Source organism: Eschrichtius robustus, chromosome 3, assembly GCF_028021215.1.
Source record: "Eschrichtius robustus isolate mEscRob2 chromosome 3, mEscRob2.pri, whole genome shotgun sequence".
Classification (NCBI taxonomy): domain Eukaryota; kingdom Metazoa; phylum Chordata; class Mammalia; order Artiodactyla; family Eschrichtiidae; genus Eschrichtius; species Eschrichtius robustus.
Window position 1 is genome coordinate 67,211,351 of NC_090826.1, and position 26,453 is coordinate 67,237,803.

Sequence of the window (26,453 nt, forward strand, 5' to 3'; positions counted from 1 at the left end):
CTGTGAGTTCCTTCAGGGCAGCATGTGATCTATTTATCCAGGTATCCCAATGCCTGCCATGTAGCAGGTGCTCACCAGAGGAGGTGCTTAACATGGTAGGCACTTCAAATATATGTTGAATCTCTAGTACTCAGTCTTTTATTGCCAACTTGAAGACTTGTCTCACACACACACACACACACACACACAGACACACATACCCCCTAGGTTGTGAGCTCTTAGATGAGAAGATCTGTGCCTTATTCCTCTCTGCATTCCCTAATATAAAACCACCCGATAGCAGGTGATCATTAAATGATCACTGAATTAAACAGCACAAGGATTTTAACTTGTCACTTGTTTTACCTGCCCTTCTCCACTCCCCCTTGTTCATTTGGCTCTCAGGCCAGAGTGCCTAAAACCATTGCATCAATCTAATCAAATATTTGAAGGCCAGAGACCTTGACATTATTCAAATCAACTTCAGAATTACATTTTTCAAATTTACCCTGGTCATTTCATAAGTAGATCTAGCTACTCACTAACTGCTATCCCAGGAGGTAAAAAAAAAGCATAAGCTTAATGAATTTGGTCAGACATACTGTGTAACAGATGTCCAACATGCTGCCATGAGTTTAAATCATAAATATGATGGCTCTGTTTGGCATGGCAAAACATATTAGAAGTGTTTTATTGGTCACTGGGCAACTTACTAGATAGAAGGGGAATGATTCTGAAAACTGCAGAAGCTACCACTAGTAGCATCTCAAAAGGAGCCCTGGAGAAACACAGATAACCTGCTTGCAATGATTCATCAAGTTGGTCCTTTGTTTCCCTAATTTGAGTGTCAAGTGCAACCATCCAATAAAGAATTGCCAAGACCCAGTAAGATTCTCTTCTGGCTGCTGCTTTTTCTGCCCTAACTGGTACTATTCATGCCTAAAGCACAAATTGAATAAATAGCTTCAAGGCTGGCAATGTTGGGCAGTGTTTGGATTTTTTTGTTTTTCCTTGAAAGGCTGAATCCCATATGTTTCTCACTTTCCCCCAAATGCATTGCATTGATAGTCATTGTTGCACCCATTAATTTTAACTTTCTTAATACTGGGTATAGAAGGATGCCTCATAAGTTAAAAATAGTTCCTGTTTTATCATCAGTCCAGCAATGGATTAGTGAAGATTAAAAAAGGATTGTAATGCCTTTTTCGGCCTTGAGAAAGCTCTTATTGTGCCTATGGTTCAGTTGGCCTGCTGATCATTTCCATCTTAATGTAATTTTTAACATTACGCTGCTACAGGTGAGGTGTTAAGTAATCCATTAAGACAACTATTTTCGCTGGCTGAGCAATTTCACAAGAAATATGTTTTTAACTAAATTAGACATTTAACAAATGCCATTTGTAATTCAACGCGGGGCAGGAGGAGGGAGAGTATCCTTAAAACAAGCTATGGATGTGAATTTCCCAAGAAAAAACAAATGATTTTTTAAAAATTTTAATTGAAGTTCTGAATGTGAAATTATGTACTGTCAGTGCAGTAGACCAATACAGGAGAGCACCAAAGGCCTTAGGATTCTTACAAAATAAGCAGTAAGCAGTTTTAGCTCTAGCAGCCAGAAATCTTTCATTTAAATTAGGCAGAATCTGCAGGTCCAGTTAATCCTGTGGATATCATGTGCTGAATGTTCTTAACACTTTTATATCATTTAGATGAACACTAGGAACCTCAAGGTTTTGATAGAAAAATAAACTATAATATTTAAAACAAGTAATGAATGAAATAATTTCGATGAAAATGAGGATATAAAGATTGCATGAGAATAACTCGATTTAAAAAGTAAAATTAAGGGGAAGAGAATATCAGAAAGCTTACAATTGGAAAACTGAAACAATAATTTCTTTGAAAAAATTATTTCGTGACAGATTCCTCCACGCTATGAACATAAACGCTAAATGCTATAAATAGAGCTATTGACATTTGGGCTGTTGACTTGTTTTTATCAAAATCACAGAACAGAAATCGTAGTTTGCAAATTTTCAAATGGCTATCATGTTCAGAATCCAATAGGGTTTTCCTTCCCTTTTACTTGATGACTTCATAAAAGATAAATAAGCCGTCGGACCAAGAGGTGGGTATACGGGCACGGTTAACTCTCTCGCCCCAGAAATTCTACTCGGCTGAAAAGATTATTATTTGGGGGCGGGAAGGGGGGAATGCAGAGGGCTTTAGGACCCGGCAGGCGGCAGTTGTGTAGATCGCTGAGAGACTACGAGGGTCCGGTTCAGCTTCAATTCTGTCTCTAATCTCTGCAACAGCGGCTCTTCCTGGGTCCCGCGGCTCTCCTGCTCACTCAGCTGCGGCAGGAGGCCCGGCGAAAATCAGAGCCGCTTCCGCCCCATCACCCACGATGGAAACCCTCCAAGAAAAAGTAGCCCCGGACGCGTGTGCCTGAGGATTCCGCACAAAAGAGGTGCCCAAAATGAAGACCCTGGTGGTGAGTCATTTGTTATAACTCCTCTGGGCAGAGGTGGGACCCCCGGGCGCAGCGTCCCCGGGGCGCACGGGAGAGCTCCAGGGTGCCTGACCCTGCGCTGCGAGGTCGCCCGTTCCAAAGGAACAACTTTCCACCTGCTCCGCGTCCACTCCCGATTCCTCGCTTCAGCCTGGCTCGGAATCCCAGAGCCCGAATGGGAACTCGGGTTGCTGGGCTCCTGGATCTCCGGCGGGAGTTCCGAGCGGCCAGCGGAGAGCTAGAGAAGCCTTGGAGTGGTGGGCGCCTTGCTCGGGGATGGGGGTGCCCTAACGAAACAGCCTGGCAAAAAACTAAGAGGGGCGGGAAGGGGGCACCTTTGCAGACTTTCTTGGTTTCCTTGTCGGATTTCAAACTTGCAAGGATCGCTAAGGTAGAGCCCTACGGGTCCAGAAGGGAGAAGCTAGACATTCCAAAGCCGAGCTGGGGCAGAGGGCCCCCTCCCAAAGTGTGAGCCCACCCCTGCCCTCGCCGCCGGCGCGCTCTTCTTCACGTAGCCGGGCGCCACGCACCACCTGTCCTCTGCCGAGGGATGTGGGAGGCGGCGGCGGCCCAGAGCAGCGACGCGCGGGGAGCATCCCCTGCCGTACGCGGGGAGACGGTGCCTCCTCTGCCGGGCTGCGTGCTGCCAAGGTGGGACCCGGGCTACCCCCGCTGCCCCCGCCCGTCTGACCGTCGCGCCGGAGTCCCCGCCGGGCGCGCTCCTCCCGGGTCGGCGCTCAGCGACTCTCCTGTGCTCTCTCCCGCTCTCCCGCAGCGCCATGGTCTGGCAGTGTGTTTAGCGCTCACCACCATGTGCACCAGCTTGTTGCTCGTGTACAGCAGCCTAGGCGGCCAGAAGGAGCGGCCCGCGCAGCAGCAGCAGGCAGCGGCGACCGGCAGCCCCCCGCCGCACCCCGAGGCCCCCGCGGGACCGCGGCCACTGGACGGATACCTTGGCGTGGCGGACCACAAGGTGACAGCTTGCTCGCCAGCCTTCCCGCCACCCAGCCTGGGGATCCCGCACACCTGAGCTTGCCCCCTTCCCCGGGGTTGGGAGGCGCCGTGAGTAGGTGCCATTCAGAGGCTGGAAGTGCGAGTGGACCCGCTGGGGTGAGACAGGATAGTTCCTACTTGGTGTGAATTTCTATTTGGAGAAGGAAGCAAAGTTTTTCAGGGAATAGGGATGAGATGGGTGCACCCCAAAGCCTAATTTCCTAACAGGAACTGTCCCTGGAATTAGAACCGCCTCATCCCCAGAATTGCAGCTATCGCTGGGTGCAGGGTTCCCGAAGCCTCGGGTTTGGCAGCGAAGTCGCGCCCTAGTGGGAGGAGACCCGGGAATGGCGCGGGTACCAGCCCGAGCTTACCTCCGACAGGGAACCGGAGGCTGAGTAGCAGCCAGTCCGGGGCCGCAGCTCAGGCTCGCAGACTCCTATCTGATCTCTGCTTCGGATGCTCTGGGCTAAATTACTACAGCGCTGGGAAGCGGTGCCCAGGCAAACGCGGAAGGCTTGAGGCACAAACTCAGCTTCCATTGGCTTGAAACTCATCGTTGAGGGCCTATTTTCCTCTGCCTTCCGGGAAGCCGCTGCATGGCTTGGCTAATAATTAATAAGGTGAATTTTTAAGAAATTGAGCCTTCTTTCCCTGGAATAATAAATCTCTCGTTTCAGTGTGTGAAGCCTCTGGGAGAATCCTAATCAAGTTTCCTGGTTCTGAAAAGATATTTTAATGCACTTTAAATGTATTCCCCATCATTTGAAGCTGCTAATATATTTTTATTAAAACACAGTTCCATTCTGTATATGCCCTATAAAGCTAGAGGATTTCTTGAAACCACCCAGCTATTGTGCTTTTTGTATTACTAGGTTGTATGGCTGTGAACCAAAGTAATATTTAGCAGGTGCTCCTTTTGTGTGAAAAGATGGTTCTAACCATGCATGAAAAAGTCAAACTTTTTTTAAGTGGCAATCAAAATACTTCTACTCACTTGTGCAATGGATAATGCTAAGGATTTTGGAGGATACAAAAGAATTTAAGGCAGGACGCAGCCTTTAGGGATCTTTGAATGCCTGTGGGAAAACAAACAACATACGGTGAAATGTGGATGGATGGATAGATGACAGAGAGACAGAGAGATAGACAGTAGATATAAATGTCTAGGAAATACTGGATATAAACAGTTACTACTGTTGGAGTACAGAGATGAGAAAGATCTCTGCCCCGGTAGGATCAAGGAAAGTTTCTTTGAAAAAGTGGAACTTGCACTGGGAAGAATTCAGGGAAGCAGAAAAGAGGGAGAGATTTCATTAGGAAGTGATTTACTGGGGAGAGTGCTGGTGGTAGATCTTAAATCAAAAGTAGATAGGGCCATCAGTTTCACAATTTCTGTTTTCACAAGCTTCTGTTTTCTCTTTAAGTTGTTGATTGATTACATACTTTGTATCTGCATGTGCAAGCAACCCATAAGGGCTGGAGTTCTAGAAAAGTTTGTGCATTGACTTCTGACTGTGGAGGGATGTGGTGTTTATGTGTTTATAATGAATATATTGAACATGGTGGATTTTCATGGCTATTGTTCCGTGGAAATGGCTATCTAGCACTTGTGAAGCTTTGGTTGATAGGGGTGTCAAAAGGTAAATTTGCTGTAAGCTTTGATCTGCCTTTAGGAAGATATTGCTAATACTTTCCTTCCTGTGCTCTCCTGCTGGACAGACACCAGCTAAGAATATTGATAGCCTAAGGCAAAATATGATGCCCTCATGTTCTTCTTCAAAACAGTGTTTATTCACACAAATATGTTGGATTCCATTTTCAATGTATCAGAGCCTTATTTCATTAAAATGAAGAACAGCCCTGTTGGAGAAGGAATGTGGGAACTCTGTATGAGAAATTGAGATAATCTGTAGTGAAGGGTTTTGTAAACTATGAAGTGTTACGCGAATGATACGTATGTGTGGAAGACCTTGGAATTCTTAGCAGAGAATTAAAAATGTGACCAGGAAGGTCTTAGCAGATAATACCAATGAAATTCTTTCATAGAAAACCAACCTCTCACAAAATTCCATACCCAAAGGGTTCAACAAAGTTTACCCTACCTCAAGCAAAGGAACAAATGCAAATATTAAAATCTATGCCTTCTCTTTAGGCATTATTCCAATTGTCCCACTGAAGGAAATGTAAACTTCTGCTCAGAGTGTAGTCACTTTACTGCTACTATCTAACTGGCCGGAAGTTCGGCAGTTTCATTTCCAATGGCTGTCTGAAGGTGCACGTGTAAAATGTTTATGTCTTCTCCCAAAATTGCTGTTTAGGTTTACTTGGGATCTTCCTATAGTCTTGCTTAAGCAGAGGTAGAAATCATTTGTTAGACTGTTACTAGGATGTTTTCTTTCAGTTAACACAGGGGATGATAAATGAAAGCTTTTCTATTCTTCTTATGTTGCCAGATGATACTCTGATTGCTTTTTTGCCCCACTCTGACATCAAGCTTTAGAAAAATTATAGGATATGTTGAAATGATGACCACCAAGCCATATGCTGCTGCATATTGAATCAGAATTCCAACAGACTTTCAATTGGCCATTGATTTACTGAATCTGGAGAGAGTTACAGATACCATTTAGGAAAACGTTCACATCTCCATGGCTAGAGGTCCCAAAGTCTGATAAATATGTAGTGTTTTTGTTCAGTTACATGATGGCATTAACATTATAACTCCAAGATTAAATTCAACAGGTGGTCCTGATCCCCAGCACCTGAATTTCACAAATTACCGCCTGTCTGCAATGATAGTCTTGTCCCATATGCTGCAGACTGAATTACTGTTGAGATTAAATCACTATGTGCTTTTGTTGAAAGACATGCTGCAAGTCAAGCCAGTGATGAGCAATATGTGTTGAAGCTTAAAATATCACTTTCCATGGTCGTATTCCCTACTTCCTCTTTCACAAACGATGCTAGCGGAAATTGTAATTCCAGTATGACTAAGTAAGTGAAGGCTACTTGGAGTTTCTTGTGATAATGAAACCATTTCATTTTCTCTTAGATAGATTTTTTTCTCTTCATTCCCAACCCTTCCCCTGACCTTTTCCCACACATGTTCCACCAGCTCATTTCCATCTTGTTACATGTCTGTCACTGCAGCTACTGTATCTGCATCCTGCCATTTCCTGGTCCCCGATTTTGGAAGGCATTGATTTCTAATCAGATCTTCCAGATCTAAGCAAAGAAGTCAATCTTCATGGCTTGGAGAAACTTCTGCCTTTAGAAGTGCAGCATAATGTATAATCAAACTAAAACACACATGCACACACACACACACACACACACACACACACACACACTCTCACTAAATCAAGCAACCCTCAGAGGAAAGCTCCAAGTCTCCCAGCAGAGTGGAAGGGGGCATGAAGCATATTATGTGTTCAGTCTGGGTTGGGTCCGGGTAGATAAAGTCATTTGCCATCTGGTGGACCCTGTGAAATGAAACTGTGAGCCGATTCCCATTTCCAGTGGACCGGAGCCCTTATCACAGAAGGCCCACTTGTCACCTGGGTTGCCCTCTTCTTAGGTGGCTTATGAAAGAGCAGTGATCATGGGGCCTGAAGCTGAGATGCTATCTCCTCGCTTCGGTAGTAGTTCCCAAGAATGGATTTTACACGTACCGGTGACATGCTTGCCCTTGGTTCTTTCTTTCCTTAAGCACTCAGTTATTCAGACAAAACCAAACTGCTTAGAGGTTATAGTACTATCACTATTAATTGGTAGATGTCCAGTTGGAATGATAAGACAAGTCAATGCAAGAGTTGAAAAGTAATTCAAAACCGGAAAAAAAGGTATATGCCATATAACTTACGTTGAAATTATGGCGTAAGAATTCTTCCTTTAGAGAGGTATATACATTCTCAAATACAAGTTTACACCATTTATTAGACCCTGTTGTATAATATTTGAGGCATCCAATGAATGATAAATAATTTGGATCTCAAAGAAATTTAAAGTGAGCTTATTTTCAGTGCTCAAGTATTACAAAATGTAATCTGCCAATGATGACAAAACTGTGTTATCACAAAGCATCAACCAAATGGGATCATGAAATGAACTGTTTTTTATGGGAGAAGAGTTCCAATAATGTGGGTGTTTCTACTGGAGAAGTTAAACTATTTTAACATTTACTGAATAGTTAACCTTCCTTAATTCTGAAACCAGAAGTATTTCTCCACCTTCCCACAGGAGTAATCCCAAGATACTTCTATGCCAAAGCCCAGATTGTACCTAGCAGATGGTCTGACCTGACTCCCTCTCAAGTTTCAGGCATTCTGGCCTCCCTGCTGATCCTTGGACACTCATTCTGCCTCAGGACCTTTGCACTTGCTGTTTCATCTCCCCAGAAAGCTCTCACTCAAGATCTTTTGCATGGTTGATTCCTTATGGTCATTTAGTCCTCAGATCACATATCATCTTCTTGTGTACCACACTCTTTAAATAGCCCCCTTCTCACGAGTCATTCTCTATCATACCAGCCTGTTTTATTTTCCTTATAATACTTAACAATATCTGAAATAATCTTAAAGTTTACTTGTCTCTTTTCTGCCGTCCCCCCAAGTAGAATCTAAGTGCTCTGATATCAAAGCATCTGATACATCTTGTTGACCAGTTTAAATCCAGGCCCTAATACTTGGCCATTGGTGGGCACACAATAAGTATTTATGGAAGGAAAGAAGAACGCAGGGCGTATTGCGGGTGGGATATCCCTGGAGAAGGACAGAGCTGCCTTTCCTTATGTCAAGTCCTTTCTCTGCAAGACACATCGGTGCAGTCCCAGGCCCAGATATGTCTCATCTTTCCTAAATTTGATTTCCTCCTCCTCCACCTCTTAATAATGATAATAGGAAATGATTTGAAACATAAGAGTCTTTGGGAATAAGATTTGGGAATCTACCATTTTAATAGGCTTCCCTTATGGTTCTTGTGCACGTTAAAGTTTGAGAGTCATCATTTGAAACGTTTTTAATCATCATAGTGTGTAGTTCTGTAGCTAATTTGTTTCTGGGTTTTTGAACTAGTCATAACCCTTAGTAAATATTCATTGAAGGCCTAATAGTTGCAAAATTCCAGGGTATCCTGGAAGAAGAACACAGTCCCTGCCCTCAAAGAACCTTTGATCTAATTGGAAAGAAAAGACAAAGAAGCAAGAAAGGTTAAATAATAAAGCAAGTGCTGAATAATAATATGAAACCAAGAAACAGTACATCAAGGCACGGACACTAAAAAGGAGCAATTTCTGTGATCTTTCTCATCTATAAAGTAAGTTAGATACTGTTGTTACCTTAGAAGCTATAAAACTTTCAAACTAAAATTCTATTATTCATTAGCCCTTTTAAATATATGTGTGTATGTTTCTGTATACATATTACATAAATGACTGTCAGTGAATAATTAGTAAACAACTTAAATATTAAATCAACTTCAAAGTGGATTTTATTTATTTATTATTTATTTATTTATTTTATTTTATTTTTGGAACCATTTTATTTCACTCCTCATATCACCCTTGTGAGAGTAAAAGGTTTTCTGGCTTTCTTTCTCTCATTGGTTGTGAAAAGGAGTTATTAGAAAAAGAGCTATTTCAAGTCAAAGAGCTATTAATGTCAAGCCCAAGCATTCCCACTTAGAGATGTTTTGGAAAAGTCAGATTCAGTGACAAACGTGTGTATAGTCACAGTGGAAAGTTCTGTCTGCAGTTAGACTGACTTTGCCAAGAACAGATTAGGATGATTTGATCTGTTTTCTACTCATTAGCAGGGTGATGTTGTTTGACTGTTTACAGAGGATGTGTCCTAACATAAAATATGTGTCCTAAAGGAAAACCTGTAATTGCTGGGATATTGAGCTTTCTTTCTTTTCTTTTTAAACATCTTTATTGGAGTATAATTGCTTTACAATGTGTGTTAGTTTCTGCTGTATGACAAAGTGAATCAGCTATACATAAACATATATCCCCATATCTCCTCCCTCTTGCGTCTCCCTCCCACCCTCCCTATCCCACTCCTCTAGGTGGTCACAAAGCAATAAGCTGATCTCCCTGTGCTATGCGGCTGCTTCCCACTAGCTATCTGTTTTACATTTGGTAGTTTATATATGTCCATGCCACTCTCTCACTTCATCCCAGCTTCCCCTTACCCCTCGCCATGTCCTCAAGTTCATTCTCTACATCTGTCCTGCCCCTACGTTCTTCAGAACCTTTTTTTTTTTAGATTCCATATATATGTGTTAGCATACAGTATTTGTTTTTCTCTTTCTGACTTACTTCACTCTGTATGACAGTCTCTAGGTCCATCCACCTACCTCACTATAAATAACTCAAGTTCATTTCTTTTTATGGCTGAGTAATATTCCATTGTATATATGTGCCACATCTTCTTTATCCATTCATCTGTCGATGGACACTTAGGTTGCTTCCATGTTCTGGCTATTGTAAATAGAACTGCAGTGAACATTGTGGTACATGACTCTTTTTGAATTATGGTATTACTCGTATGGTAGTTTTATTTTTAGTTTTTTAAGGAACCTCCATACTGTTCTCCATAGTGGCTGTATCAATTTACATTCCCACCAACAGTACAGAGGGTTCCCTTTTCTCCACACCCTCTCCAGCATTTATTGTTTGTAGATTTTTGATGATGGCCATTCTGACTGGTGTGAGGTGATACCTCATTGTAGTTTTGATTTGCATTTCTCTAATGATTAGTGATGTTGAGCATCCTTTCATGTGTTTCTTGGCAATCTGTATATCTTCTTTGGAGAAATGTCTATTTAGGTCTTCTGCCCATTTTTGGATTGGGTTTGTTTGTTTGATATTGAGCTGTATAAGCTGCCTGTATATTTTGGAGATTAATCCTTTGTCAGTTGCTTCATTTGCAAATATTTTCTCCCCTTCTGAGGGTTGTCTTTTCTTCTTGTTTATGGTTTCCTTTGCTGTGCAAAAGCTTTTAAGTTTCGTTAGGTCCCATTTGTTTATTTTTGTTTTTATTTCCATTTCTCTAGGAGGTGGGTCAAAAAGGATCTTGCTGTGCTGTATGTCACAGAGTGTTCTGCCCAGGTTTTCCTCTAAGAGTTTTCCAGTGTCTGGCCTTACATTTAGGTCTTCAATCCGTTTTGAGTTTATTTTTGTGTATGGTGTTAGGGAGTGTTCTGATTTTGTTCTTTTATATGTAGCTGTCCAGTTTTCCCAGCACCACTTATTGAAGAGGCTGTCTTTTCTCCATTGTATATTCTTGCCTCCTTTATCAAAGATAAGGTGACCACATGTGTGTGGGTTTATCTCTGGGCTTTCTATTCTGTTCCATTAATCTATATTTCTGTTTTTGTGCCAGTACCATACTGTCTTGATTACTGTAGCTTTGTAGTCTAGTCTGAAGTCTGGGAACCTGATTCCTCTAGCTCCGTTTTTCTTTCTCAAGATTGCTTTGGCTATGTGCTTGCATACAAATTGTGAAATTTTTTGTTCTAGTTCTGTGAAAAATGCCATTGGTAGTTTGATAGGGATTGCATTGAATCTGTAGATTGCTTTGGGTAGTATAGTCATTTTCACAATGTTGATTCTTCCAATCCAAGAACATGGTATATCTCTCCATCTGTAGGTATCATCTTTAATTTCTTTCATCAGTGTCTTATAATTTTCTGCATACAGGTCTTTTGTCTCCCTAGGTAGGTTTATTCCTAGATATTTTATTCCTTTTGTTGCAATGGTAAGTGGGAGTGTTTCCTTAATTTCTGTTTCAGATTTTTCATCATTCGAGTATACGAATGCAGGAGATTTCTGTGCATTAATTTTATAACCTGCTCCTTTACCAAATTCATTGATTAGCTCTAGTAGTTTTCTGGTAGTATCTTTGGGATTCTCTATGAATAGTATCATGTCATCTGCAAACAGTGGCAGCTTTACTTCTTCTTTTCTGATTTGAATTCCTTTTATTTCTTTGCTGTGTCTGATTGCTGTGGCTAAAACTTCCAAAACTGTGTTGAATAATAGTGGTGAGAGTGGGCAACGTTGTCTTCTTCTGGATCTTAGTGGAAATGGTTTCAGTTTTTCACCATTGAAAACGATGTTGGCTGTGGGTTTGTCATATATGGCCTTTATTATGTTGAGGTAAGTTCCCTCTATGCCTAGTTTCTGGAGAGTTTTTATCATAAATGGGTGTTGAATTTTGTCAAAAGCTTTTTCTGCATCTATTGAGATGATCATATGGTTTTTCTCCTTCAATTTGTTAATATGGTGTATCACATTGATTGATTTGCATTTATTGAAGAATCTTGCATTCCTGGGATAAACCCTACTTGATCATAGTGTATGATCCTTTTAATGTGCTGTTGGATTCTGTTTGCTAGTATTTTGTTGAGGATTTTGGCATCTATATTCATCAGTGATATTGGTCTGTAGTTTTCCCTTTTTTGCATGACATCTTTGTCTGGTTCTGGTATCAGGGTGATGGTGACCTCATAGAATGAGTTTGGGAGTGTTCCTCTCTCTGCTATATTTTGGAAGAGTTTGAGAAGGATAGGTGTTAGCTCTTCTCTAAATGTTTGATAGAATTCGCCTGTGAAGCCATCTGGTCCTGGGCTTTTGTTTGTTGGAAGATTTTTAATCACAGTTTCAATTTCAGTGCTTGTGATTGGTCTGTTTATATTTTCTATTTCTTCTTGGTTCAGTCTTGGGAGGTTGTGCTTTTCTAAGAATTTGTCCATTTCTTCCAGGTTGTCCATTTTATTGGCATATAGTTGCTTGTAGTAATCTCTCATGATCCTTTGTATTTCTGCACTGTCAGTTGTTACTTCTCCTTTTTCATTTCTAATTCTATTGATTTGAATCTTCTTCCTTATTTTCTTGATGAGTCTGGCTAATGGTTTATCAATTTGGTTTATCTTCTCAAAGAACCAGCTTTTAGTTTTATTTATTTCTGATCTGATCTTTATGATTTCTTTCCTTCTCCTGACTTTGGGGTTTTTTTTGTTCTTCCTTCTCTAATTGCTTTAGGTGTAAGGTTAGGTTGTTTATTTGAGATGTTTCTTGTTTCTTGAGGTAGGATTGTATTGCTATAAACTTCCCTCTTAGAATTGCTTTTGCTGCATCCCATAGGTTTTGGGCCGTCGTGTTTTCATTGTCATTTGGTTATAGGTATTTTTAAATTTTCTCTTTAATTTCTTCAGTGATCTGTTGGTTATTTAGTAGTGTATTGCTTAGCCTCCATGTGTTTGTATTTTTTACAGATTTTTTCCTGTAATTGATATCTAGTCTCATAGCGTTGTGGTCAGAAAAGATATTTGATACGATTTCAATTTTCTTAAATTTACCAAGGCTTGATTTGTGACCCAAGATATTATGTATCCTGGAGAATGTTCCATGAGCACTTGAGAAGAAATTGTATTCTGTTGTTTTTGGATGGAATGTCCTTTAATTTTCAATTAAGTCCATCTTGTTTCACGTGTCATTTAAAGCTTGTGTTTCCTTATTTATTTTCATTTTGGATGATCTGTCCATTGGTGAAATTGGGGTGTTAAAGTCCCCTACTATGATTGTGGCCGTTAGCATTTGCCTTATGTATTCAGGTGCTCCTATGTTGGGTACATAAATATTTACAATTGTTATATCTTCTTCTTGGATTGAGCCCTTTATCATTATGTGGTGTCCTTCTTTGTCTCTTGTAGTAGTCTATATTTTAAAGTCTATTTTGTCTGATATGAGAATTGCTACTCCAGCTTTCTTTTGATTTCCATTTGCATGGAATATCTTTTTCCATCCCCTCACTTTCAGTCTGTATGTGTCCCTAGGTCTGAAGTGGGTCTCTTGTAGACAACATATATACGGGACTTGTTTTTGTATCCATTCAGCCAGTCTATGTCTTTTGGTTGTAGCATTTAATCCATTTACATTTAAGGTAGTTATCTATATGTGTGTTCCTATTACCATTTTCTTAATTGTTTTGGGTTTGTTATTGTAGGTCTTTTCCTTCTCTTGCGTTTCATTCCTAGAGAAGTTTCTTTAGGATTTGTTGTAAAGCTGGTTTGGTGGTGCTGAATTCTCTTAGCTTTTGCTTGTCTGTAAAGTTTTAATTTCTCCGTCGAATCTGAATGAGATCCTTGCTGGGTAGAGTAATCTTGGTTGTAGGTTTTTCTCTTTTACCACTTTAAATATGGCCTGCCACTCCCTTCTGGCTTGCAGAGTTTCTGCTGAAAGATCAGCTGTTAACCTTATGGGGATTCCCTTGTATGTTATTTGTTGCTTTTCCCTTGCTGCTTTTAATATTTTTTCTTTGTACTTAATTTTTGATAGTTTGATTAATATGTGTCTTGGTGTGTTTCTGCTTGGGTTTATCCTATATGGGACTCTCTGCACTTCCTGGAGTTGATTGACTACTTCCTTTCCCATATTAGGGAAGTTTTCAACTACAATCTCTTCAAATATTTTCTCAGTCCCTTTCTTTTTCTCTTCTTCTTCTGGGACCCCTATAATTCGAATGTTGGTGCGTTTAATGTTGTCCCAGAGTTCTCTGAGACTGTCCTCAATTCTTTTCATTATTTTTTCTTTATTCTGCTCTGCAGTAGTTATTTCCACTATTTTATCTTCCAGGTCACTTATCCGTTCTTCTGCCTCAGTTATTCTGCTATTGATTCCTCCTAGAGAATTTTTAATTTCATTTATTGTGTTGTTCATCATTGTTTGTTTGCTCTCTAGTTTTTCTAGGTCCTTGTTAAACGTTTCTTGTATTTTCTCCATTCTATTTCCAAGACTTTGGATCATCTTTACTATCTTAATTCTGAACTCTTTTTCAGGTAGACTGCCTATTTCCTCTTCATTTGTTTGGTCTGGTGGGTTTTTACCTTGCTACTTCATCTGCTGTGTATTTCTTTGTCTTCTCATTTTGCTTAACTTACTGTGTTTGGGGTCTCCTTTCTGCAGCCTGCAGGTTCGTAGTTCCCGTTGTTTTTGCTGTCTACCCCCAGTGGGTAAGGTTGGTTCAGTGGGTTATGTAGGCTTCCTGGTGGAGGAGACTGGTGCCTGTGTTCTGGTGGATGAGGTTGGATCTTGTCTTTCTGGTAGGCAGGACCGCATCAAGTGGTGTGTTTTGGTGTGTCTGTGAACTTATTATGATTTTAGGCAGCCTCTCTGCTAATGGGTCGGGTTGTGTTCCTGTCTTGCTAGTTGTTTGGCATAGGGTGTCCAGCACTGTAGCTTGCTGGTTGTTGAGTGGAGCTGGGTCTTAGCGTTGAGATGGAGACCTCTGAGAGGCTTTTGCCATTTGATATTACGTCGGGCCAGGCGGTCTCTGGTGAACGAATGTCCTGAACTCGGCTCTCCCACCTCAGAGGCTCAGGCCTGACACTTGGCTGGAGCACCAAGACTCTGTCAGCCACATGGCTCAGAAGAAAAGGGAAAATAAAAAAGAAAGAAATAATAAAAGTAAAATAAATAAAATAAAATGAAGTTATTAAATTTAAAAATAAAAAATATTAAAAATAAAAATAATTAAAAAGTAATGAAAAGAAAGAAAAGAATGAGAGTGCAACCGAACCAAAAACAAATCCAGCAATGATAAGAAGTGCTAAAAACTATACAAAAAAAAAAAACCAGACAGACAGAACCCTAGGACAAATGGTAAAAGCAAAGCTATACAGACAAAATCACACAAAGAAGCATACACATACACAGTCACAAAAGGAGAAAAACAAAGGAAGAGAGCAACCAAATCAATAAACAAATCTACCAATGATAGTAAGCTCTAAATACTAAACTAAGATAAACATAAAACCAAAAAAAATTAGATGCAGAAAGCAAACCCGAAGTCTACAGTTGCTCCCAAAGTCCACCGCCTCAATTTTGGGATGATTCGTTGTCTATTCAGGAATTCCACAGATGAAGGGTACATCAATTTGATTGTGGAGATTTAATCTGCTGCTCCTGAGGCTGCTTGGGGAGATTTCCCTTTCTCTTCTTTGTTTGCACAGCTCCTGGGGTTCAGCTTTAGATTTGTCCCCGCCTCTGCATGTAGGTCGCCTGAGGGCATCTGCTCCCCACCCAGATAGGACGGGGTTAAAGTAGCAGCTGATTAGGGGGTTCTGGCTCACTCAGGCCACGGGGAGGGAGGGGTACAGAATGTGGGGCGAGCCTGCGGCAGCAGAGGCCAGTGTGTCATTGCAACAGCCTGAGGCACGATGTGTGTTCTCATGGGGAAGTTGTCCCTGGATCACGGGACCCTGGCAGTGGCGGGCTGCACAGGCTCCTGGGAGGGGAGGTGTGGATAGTGACCTGTGCTTGCACACAGGCTTCTTGGTGGCTGCAGCAGCAGCCTTAGCATTTCATGCCCATCTCTGGGGTCCATGCTGATAGCCGCAGCTCGTGCCCATCTCTGGAGCTCGTTTAGGCGGTGCTCTGAATCCCCTCTCCTCATGCACCCCGAAACAATGGTCTCTTGCCTCTTAGGTAGGTTCAGACTTTTTCCTGGACTCCCTCCCGGCTAGCTGTGGCACACTAGCCCCCTTCAGGCTGTGTTCACGCAGGCAACCCCAGTCCTCTCTCTGGGGTCTGACCTCCAAAGCTCGAGCCTCAGCTCCCAGCCCCCGCCCGCCCCGGCGGTTGAGCAGACAAGCCTCTCGGGCTGGTGAGTGCTGGTCGCCACTGATCCTCTATGCAGGAATCTCTCCGCTTTGCCCTCTGCACCCCTGTTGCTGTGCTCTCCTCCGTGGCTCCGAAACTTCCCCCCACTGCCACCCCCCATCTCCGCCAGTGAAGGGGCTTCCTAGTGTGTGGAAGCTTTTCCTCCTTCACAGCTCTCTCCCAGGTGCAGGTCCCATCCCTATTCTTTTGTCTCTGTTTTTTCTTCTTTCTTCTGCCCTACCCAGGTACGTGGGGAGTTTCTTGCCTTTTGGGAAGCCTGAGGTCTTCTGCCAGCATTCAGTAGGTGTTCTGTAGTAGCTGTTCCACATGTAGATGTAGATGTATTTTTGATGTATCTGTGGGGAGGAAGGTGATCTCCACGTCTTATTCCTCTGCCATCTTGAAGCTCTGCTGGCATGAATTAATTTTAAATTCAAAATATTTAATCTCTTTATGATTCTCCTTTGGCATGGCATAGGATCTCCTGGACGCTTGAAGGGAATGAACCCTCTTACCCTGTTCACTTGTGTCTGTAACATATGGTGACTACATTTCAAAACCAAATCTCATAACTCAAGGTATGATGAATTTGAACATAATTGTGTTGGCCACAAGACAGAATATTTGCATTCAGATCCATCCTGGAGACATGACATCTGTTATAGAGGGGACTTTCCATACCTCTGAAGTCAGACAGCAGCTCAGTATAATTCCTGTCCTGCAAATATTGGGATAAAGAGAGATTAAAGATGAGAAAAGACTGAAACATTAAAACCCATCATCAATCAGTAAATCATTCTGGAAACCTTCTATACACCTATTAAATAGCCTTTGATCAGCTGTGAAGGATCTTAGATAATAGAAAGACAAGGAATGATTATTTCTTAAATAATAATATTATTACCCATACCTTGTGATTCAAGAGAAGAATCCCCTTGTGAGTCAGTAGATTTATGATCAAATGATCAATAAAAACTTGGGGGTGGGGGCATTTATGAGATGTACTCAGATTCCTCTTCATGAGCTCTTTTAGTGTTAAACTCTTAGTGTGGGCCTGGGACAAATAAATATTTTCATTGCATGCTCTATTCAATATGGTTTCCCAAATAAAAGCCACAGGCATGAATAGTCTCAGTTTAGACAGTATATCGGCAGGGAAGCCTTTCCGGACTTGTAACCCAGGATAGATCTGAGCTGTGTGCTTTGTCGTCATAGCCAGCATTGCATGATAATACTTATTCTGGTTGATTGTCATTTCTTGTCTAAAACTGTCTGCTTTCTCAGCTTGACTCTTGGAGACTGGGGATTTGTTCTCTTTTTCTGTCATTGAATTCCCAGCCTGGCATACAATGGGTCTTCAATAAATATTTGTTGAATAAATAAGTGTATCTATATAAAGATTTTATATTTCTTCTAAAATAAGACTGTTTCTGACTGCTTGGAGTTACTGACAAGGAATAGCTACACATCATAAATGTCAGTTTCTCCAGCGACAATTTGTAGTTCTGTAACTATTTCATTTCTACTTTCTTGTACTAATCAGAGCTCTTAAAACATACTCAAAATTTTAGAGCTAGAATGAAAACTTCAAAATTATCAAAAGGAATTCACGAGTGGTCATGCGATTTGCCCAAAGTCGCGGGTTAGTGGCAGAGCTAGGGCTAAAATGTGGGTCTCTAATGTGAATATCATTACCATAAGGGAAATTCAGTGCCAGTATATTCTAAGCCGTGACTCAACATTATTTGAACAGAATTTATTAAAATGAAGAGCCTAGGCCTATCCAGTTATTGGAAAGAGATAAATATTTAAACATCTTATTATTCTGAAATGAATTTGAGAATATGCCTCTGGGTAGTTAAAAAGAGCTCCCACCAACCACTGACTTAGCAACGGGTACTCTAAAGGCTGCACAAAATGCATGACACTGATGTAATTGGAACAATTTGCAAATCAGAGTGGATTTTGCCTTTAAAAAGTAAACCAAGCCAAAAGAAGTGTCGTGTTTAATTATTTGCAGAAAATGTCATGACTAGACCACTTATTTATCTGAATTACCTTCTCCATAGTGGGGAAGGAAACACCATTGGGAGACTCAGTTCACCAAGTATCTGGACTGCCATTCTGCAAGTAACCATTGACTCCTCCTAAATTCTGAGATGTGACTCTTACTCTGAGATAGAATTACTTTAGGCAAATAAGAAACCATTTTACCCATGGTAGGGAAAATTAACCTTGATAGTTGTTGTAGCTCAGAATGAAAAGGAAACTTTCTTTATTATATTCTCTTTTAATAGCTAAGGAGGGTCTTTATTGTTCCTGGGAACCTCACAGAGTCTGAGGATACCCTGGCAGACTGAAATGCAGAGTTAAACCATTTTTTAATAAGAAAGCATATTCTGGAAATTAATTGCACATATGGGACCTCTCCACTGACTGAACTGCATTACTGTGTTTCTCATTTACAGATTTGCTTGTGTTCCTTGCATGCCTCCAATGGCTTCCCACTGCCTGGAGGATCAAGTTCAGACTCCATAGGAAGGCTCACAAGGCCCGACAGGGTCTGCATGGCCCACTTCTCCAACCTCACCTCCCACAGCAGCCCGCAGCCCAGGCTGCACACACCCTGGGAACACAGCTTGCTGTTTCACACTTACCTGCTCTTCCTCCCTCTCACATTTTATCCACCAGGTAGGGGACGAATCATCCAGTAAAATCCAGTGCAAGCATCTCCTTCCTAAAGTTTTCCCAGATACGACCTCTATGCAGAGTAAGCCCCGCATTGTCTTATGCCAGCAGTGTATCAGTTAGTCAATCACATATTGGCTGAGTGCCTACTATGTGCTAGACTCAGAGGAGGAAACGAGAGGAAGGACCTAGTTCCTACCCACAGGAAAATCACTGTGGAGGAAGTACATATGACAATGACTGTATCTTTGTAAGTGCTAAAATATTCTCTGTATCCTGTGCAGGCCTCTAATCACAAAGTATTGTGATTATTTGTCTGCATGCTTGTCTCCTTGACTAGGCTGTACCTTCTTGAGACCGGGAACATAACTTATCCATTCTGGTATTTCCAGAACCTAAATCTGTACCTCATACATGTGGAAACGCAACAAATCTTTGTTGAACGTTAGGTGGACAGAATCCTGTTGTAATTATATGTAATAGGAAGAGATTTGAACAAGTCTGGCTAATAGACTTAACATAAGAATGACAGAAATGGTAAGTAGGGGCAGAAGGACTTCACATTTGTGGCAGACACATCTTTAGTTTCTGGTTCCCCTTTAAATGCAGAGCAGCATTTGCTGATCTTTCCAGAGTGGTTGCCCAGGTGTTGAGAGATGGGAATGCCTGTATTTGAGGACAGTATGGTATCCTGGGAGGCAGGGAGGCACGCCCAAGCTTTTTACTTGTTATGAGCACTTTGGAAAGTCATGTAACTTTTAGGCTAGTCTGTAGAAGGGGCAGTTAAGCTAGATTCATTCGTTCTCTCATTTATCAAATAATATTGTGTTCGGGACCCAGAAGGCAATGATGCACAAGGTGGGATCCCTGACTCTATGAAACTTACATCTAGAAGAGAGGTATGTAAACAGACATAAAATTACAGCACAGATTTGGAAAGAAAGATTTACATGTTATGGAGATTAGCTTTCTTTCCTGAAAGCTTTGAGGAAGTCTTTAAAGGGTGAATTAGAGGAGTGACTTCATCAGGTGTGTGTTTCAACAGATCACTGTGGCTTTGGCATGGCACAGGTCAGAGCGGTCCTAGATTACAGGAAGAGGGACCAGTTAGCGGAGTGTGGATGTGATCTGAGTGAGTGAGAGGAAAAGAGACCTAAGGTTTCTGCCTGCCTTAAGTTTCTGTGATCACCCACCCCACTGTGTCGGTGCAGACAGGCTGAGTGCATCTTCTCGAGCAGCAGAAGGTTTGTGGTTCAAGATTGCCTCTCAGTATTTAGTGAAAAGAGTTTGAGGATGATCCCAGATGGCACTCCAACTTTGTCTAATTTTGAACCTCACTGTGCATCTTAATACCGCATACTGACTTGAGTAAAACAATGGTGTGATGGTTAAGGCTGAAGCAAGCTGTTCGTGGAGACTCCCTGATGCACACTGGCAACGAATGACAGGAATTAAACCCTCCACCTGCAGCAGAGCCAGTGGGGTATGGAATAAATGTGATGGAGACACTTTATTAGGTAACAGTTCTACTGGGAGAGAATTTATTCTAGAATAACCTTATCAAGGGAGACTTTGTTGCATAATAAATCTCACCAGGTATAGATCTGTTGGAAGTATGGGGTGGAAGGTGGTTTCCTCTCCTTTCATTCCCATAGTTAGAGAGAGAGCAATTAGTGTTCTTTTAAATCACTTGAGTCTGTTCACAGCTTCTAAGAAAAGTAAAGTTTCTGTTTGCCTTGCACCAGAAGGAAAAATTTGTCAAGGGGGTGTCTGGTTCCTAATTCATTCAAAAGCATTTGGTTGGGAGCAAAAAATATATACATCCGAATGAACTCTGGTTTTATGGGGCTCCTATTTGGAGTTACTTGGCAATGTTGCATCTGCCAGGCTGCCATCAGGGATTTCCAAGTTGTCTCCCATTACCTTAGTAGTATGTGCTTCCATTCTGTAGTGCAAATCATAAAGCTGGATCATTTCATTTTTATTCCACTTGTTGCAAGTTTTGAACAAAGTGGTGGAAGCGATCACATGCTGCTGGTTTTCTGGAACATGGGAAAGGGAGAGGGGATTATAAGAATCTGTGTGTGTTCCCCACTACCAAAGAAAAAGAAGCTTTACCCTGATGCTCTAGCCATCATGAATCCCCTGAATTATGCCCATCACTCTTACTAACAATTGTGTGTGGTTTTTGGCTCCATTTGAAATGTGATGGAGTTTTAATACAGAAGTTCAGAAATAAAAGTCAGAGAAAGCTGTCATGAGAGAACAGGGTATCCGGACTGGATGGGCCTGCACTAGTGAAGTATAAAGATGAAATAACTGGACCCAGAACCAAGAATAAGGACCAGAGTGAAAAAATAAGACCAGTTGCTTCTTCCCTGTTAACCAAGGGGCTCTCTTTCTGTCTGTACAGACATGAAATACTGATTGGGTTCTAGAAAGGCAATAAGGGTGGCTTGTCACGGGCTCTGCAGTGGAGTAACAGTTGTTTGACATTATTACGTTTGAATGTGATTTGTTGTGCTGTGTGACAGCAGAACAGAACATCAATGGACAAGGAATCCATCGAAAGTGAGTTCCTCTGAGTAGGAATCACAGTGTTGTTTGTTTTATTTTTTCTGAAATGAGCACCATCGTGGCCCTCTAAAAAGAACAGGCTCAGGTCCTCAAGGGAGTTATTAATCTCTGCCAAGTGAAGGGTCATTCGTAATGGGTCCACAGAGCATCTTGATGGTGTCTCACCCTTTAGAAGGTCTGAAGGATGGAAAGGAGGCAGACCTGTATCTTCCAGGGTATTCTGCCTGTGAACACCAAAACTCAGTACTGTTTCATGAAAACTATGCCTGTAGACCGTATTTGAGAGCGTGGAATGCCTTCTACCTGAGAAAATCTTCTTCTGCATCATCCCCGCAATAGCATGTTGAAAAAGAAATGAGAGAAGAGACATAGAAGACTAGTTTTGAAAAGCAAACTTTACCCCCACCCAGTTGCATATATTCTCCATTGTCTTCTCAAAATGGCAAATGGTAAAAAAAGAAAATAACAGTTATTCATAAACTTACCACCCAGACATAATTACTGTTGATAATTTAATGTATTTCCTTACAGATTTTTTTCATACATATCAAATGTATGTATCCGTTACACTTTAATGTACTTCTATCCTGCTTTTAATTCATATATGTTAGGTATTTGGGGTCTATATGTATATAGTGTTACCATATCACGTGATTGGTAGTATAGCGGGGGGCATGAGCTATACAGTTAGATCCTAAAGACTTTTTTTTTTTTTTTTTTGGCTGCATTGGGCCTTTGTTGCGGTGCGCAGGCTTCTCATTGCAGTGGCTTCTCTTGTTGCAGAGCACGGGCTCTAGGCACGCAGGCTTCAGTAGTTGTGGCATGTGGGCTCAGAAGTTGTGGCTCGCCAGCTCTAGAACACAGGCTCAGTAGTTGTGATGCACAGGCCCAGTTGCTCCGCAGCATGTGGTATCTTCCTGGACCAGGGCTCAAACCTGTGTCCCCTGCGTTGGCAGGTGGATTCTTAACCACTGCACCACCAGGGAAATCCCCAAATGACATCTTTTTTTAATAGCTTAAAACCCAAATATATTCCAGTTAGAGTTGGGATAATTAGTAAATATGTCTTGATATTGGTACTAAGTTCTCCACTTATTAATCCTGAAGATGTGTACATCCCTTATTAGCATAAACACTTTTTTTTTTTCCTTTGGCGGTGGTGTGCGGTTTGTGGGATCTTAGTTCCCTGACTCCCTGACCAGGGATTCGAACCCGCACCCTCAGCAGTGAAAGTTCGGAGTCCTAATCACTGGACCACCAGGGAATTCCCTAAACACTCTTCTCTTTCCTCGTTGTTTACAACTCTCCAGCACTTTTTAGTGGTGGCGATGCTTCCATCCCTACCTTTCATCCTCTGCCTGTTTGCTTAGTTACAGAAAGTGTTCCAGGATTTTTCAGTTTTAAGAATCAGTCGCAACAGTCCCTTAATCCTTCTGATCACTTTTCTCTAAATTCCCTCCAACCCATCAGTAGCTATTTTGGGAACGTAGCTGGTGGCAAACTCATACGGGCTTCCGGGACTCAGAGATGATCGACATCTTCCTGGTCAGTGGGTGGTCCGTTTCCAGATGTATGCCTCATGTTAGCCTTTATTTTCTGGGCTTCCACTTACGATTTAATTCCCTGTCCATATGTATTACAGATCTAATTGCTTGTCCGTATACAATACAGGTTTACTTTGATATAACTGTCTTTCCTAAAAAGAAATTTTGCAGCACGAATAATTGTATCACCTTCTTAATCAGCAAACTTTTCTGTATTTCTTTTTTATCTTCTAGTTTTCTAAAATATTTCAATTCCTTTATCTTATTTTAACCCAAATTGTTGAATCTGTGACTGTTCTTCTTGACTTTTTTTTTTTGGTACTCAATGATGTCTCTGAGCTACTCTTTTTTTACATTTTTCAAATGTGCGCTAAGTGTTATTTCTCGACTTTGGCAGAATTTCAGAGCTGCTCATTATTCTTCCAGTCCATGGGTAGAAGAATTCTGTCATTAAAGACATCAGGGCCTGCTTCTCCCATGACAGCCAACTGGCAGGGGGTGTATTTTATACATCTTGGTTTGGTGGCTTCCAAGAAAAGGGATGAATCGGAGAACAGGAGATCTTTGCCAATAAGCTCTTGATGAAATCAGTCTTTTGTTTTGGTGCCTGAACTCCCTCCTTTATCCTCTAGATTGAAGCATCACTGAATCCTTCTGATCCACTTTTGTTGCTGTTGTTGTTGTCTACAAGAAACCCACTTTATTTTTTTTTAATTAAAAAAAATTTTTTTTTTCAATTTATTTATTTATGGCTGTGTTGGGTCTTCGTTTCTGTGCGAGGGCTTTCTCCAGTTGCGGCAAGCGGGGGCCACTCTTCATCACGGTGCGCGGACCTCTCACTATCGCGGCCTCTCTTGTTGCGGAGCACAGGCTCCAGACGCGCAGGCTCAGTAGTTGTGGCTCACGGGCCTAGTTGCTCCGAGGCATGTGGGATCTTCCCAGACCAGGGCTTGAACCCGTGTCCCCTGCATTGGCGGGCAGACTCTCAACCGCTGTGCCACCAGGGAAGCCCCCACTTTATTTTTTTAATTGAAGTATAGCTGTTGTACAATATTATATGTTGCAGGTGTACACTATAGTGATTCGCAATTTTTGAAGGTTATACTCAATTTATAGATATTTTAAAATGTTAGCTATATTCTCCATGTTGTACAATATATCCTTGTAGCTTACTTTATACCTAATAGTTTGTATCTCTTACTCCCTACCTCTTTATTGCCCTGTCCCTCCCCCGCTTCCCGCTTCCCACTGGTAACCACTAGTTTGTTCTCTATATCTGTCTGATCCACCCTTATAAATGTTTTTATTGTGGTGATGCATGTGTAACATAAAATTTGACATTTTAACCAGTTTAAGTGTACAATTCAGTGGCATTTTAATTACATTTTAATTAATTCCCTGTGTTGTCAATCATCACCACTATTTCCAAAAATTTTTCATCACCCCAAACAGAGACTCAGTAACCATTAAGTAATAACTCCCTATTCTCCTCTCCCTCCAGCCCCTGGTAATCTCCATTCTACTTTCTTTCTGTCTCTATGAATTTGCTTGTTTTACGCATTTCATAAAGTGGAGTCATTCAGTATTTGTCATTTTATGTCTGACATTTCACTTAGCGTAATCTTTTCATCCATGTTGTAGCATGTATCAGAACTTTGTTCCTTTACACAGCTGACTAATATTCCATTTTATGGATAAGCCATATTTTGTTTATCCACTCATCTTTTGATTGACACTTGGGTTGTTTCCACTTTTGGCCATTGGGAATAATGCAGCAATGAACATTGGTGTTCTTCTTGATTTTTTGAAGTACCTCCTTCCTTTTTCCCTCCTCTCCCATCCCCATGACAGCACCTGAGTCTCTAACTCCTATCACCTCACACCTGGAAGGCCACTCTACCCCTAGCTGTTTCCCACCTCCATGCAAAAAAATAAAAATAAAAGTAAAAAAATAAAGACAAGAAGAAGCCATTAATTGCACTAGTTACATTTGTCTAAAGATCATGTAAACATCTTGAAAAATAGAAAGGGGAAATGTTCCCATAATCCTACCACTTTAGTGTAAGTAACGGTATAAATTTGGTTTATTTCTGACAATCTTCTGCATTGCAGTCTTCATTTTTTAAACTTAAATGTGAACATGTTATGTGTTTTTTCAAAAATTGTGTATGATTTAAAGTCTGTTTTGTTTCCATTTTGCTGATAGCCATTAAGATTTCTTTTGGTTAATGTTTGCCTTTTATATCTTTTTGCCTTTTATATCCATCCTATCACTTTTAGTCTTTTGTATGCTTATGTTTTATATATGGCCAGACCTGTCGCTAATATTTGCAGGGCCTGAGGCAAGAGTACAAATGGAGGCCCACATACATCCTAATTGCTTTAATCAGTAATTATGTTTTCATTTAGGAAAGATTTTCAAGTTTCAGAGATTTCATGTGACCTACCACAGTTACGGACTTGATCAGAATAATTATCTTGTACATTTTATTTTTTGATCAATAATTAAATCTTCATTAAGGGAAAAGGTTGTAATATCATACTTGATAATTTTATGTGGGTAATGCTTGACAAAAGTCAGTCTACTTGCATCATCTCCAATTTCTTATAATGTAAGTAGACTACTTCTTTGAAGATTTTATTTTTTCAGTTTTTTCCCCCTGAGGCTCTTTTTCATATGTTCTATTTTATCTCAATCTAAAATTCTTCTCATTCTACCCCCTTCCCCTTACACACACTGAAGCAGTGACAAGCTCCACCCTAGCAACAGTACAATCCATAAATCTTCATAGCATTTGAACACAGTGGCCTTTTGTTTCAAGGGCAGAGGGCAAGAAATATGGAGAAGCACTTTTTCTGGGGCCTGAGTGGTGTTCGATATGAGTGGTTGTTTACGATTATGGATAATACTGTAACAATGAGAGAGGTGCCCGTGTGGTCTTTGATATAATTGTGCACTGTTTATGATTTTCTGTGCCCTTTAAGCCGTGCTTCTCAAACATAAATGTGTGTATGAATCACCTGAGGATCTTATTAAAATGCAGAATTTTTTTTTTAATTATTTATTTATTTATTTATTTATTTATTTATGGCTGTGTTGGGTCTTCGTTTCTGTGCGAGGGCTTTCTCTAGTTGCGGCGAGCGGGGGCCACTCTTCATCGCGGTGCGTGGGCCTCTCGCTATCGCGGCCTCTCGTTGCGGAGCACAGGCTCCAGACGCGCAGGCTCAGTAGTTGTGGCTCACGGGCCTAGTTGCTCCGCGGCATGTGGGATCTTCCCAGACCAGGGCTCGAACCCGTGTCCCCTGCATTACCAGGCAGATTCCCAACCACTGTGCCACCAGGGAAGCCCTAAAATGCAGAATTTGAATCTTTAGGTCTGAGTCAGGGCCTGAGAATCTGAATTTCTAACAAGCACTCCATGCAGCTACTGGTCCAAGAACCACATTTTGAGTAGCATAGGGCCCAGATCAGAGGTCCTTCTCATCTCATTTTAAG

At 41.3% G+C, this 26,453-nt stretch overlaps 1 protein-coding gene across 2 annotated transcripts in view; it reads left to right on the plus strand.

Moving 5' to 3' along the window:
• Positions 1 to 2,458: 2,458 nt before the first annotated feature.
• The window catches only part of ST6GALNAC5 (ST6 N-acetylgalactosaminide alpha-2,6-sialyltransferase 5), a 180,185-nt gene continuing 156,190 nt past the window's right edge, over positions 2,459 to 26,453 (plus strand). For both annotated transcript variants that reach the window (XM_068538030.1, XM_068538032.1), the window contains exons 1-2: positions 2,459 to 2,473; positions 3,267 to 3,464. In XM_068538030.1, coding sequence (XP_068394131.1) covers positions 2,459 to 2,473; positions 3,267 to 3,464 — 213 coding nt within the window. The remainder of the gene's footprint in view (positions 2,474 to 3,266; positions 3,465 to 26,453) is intronic.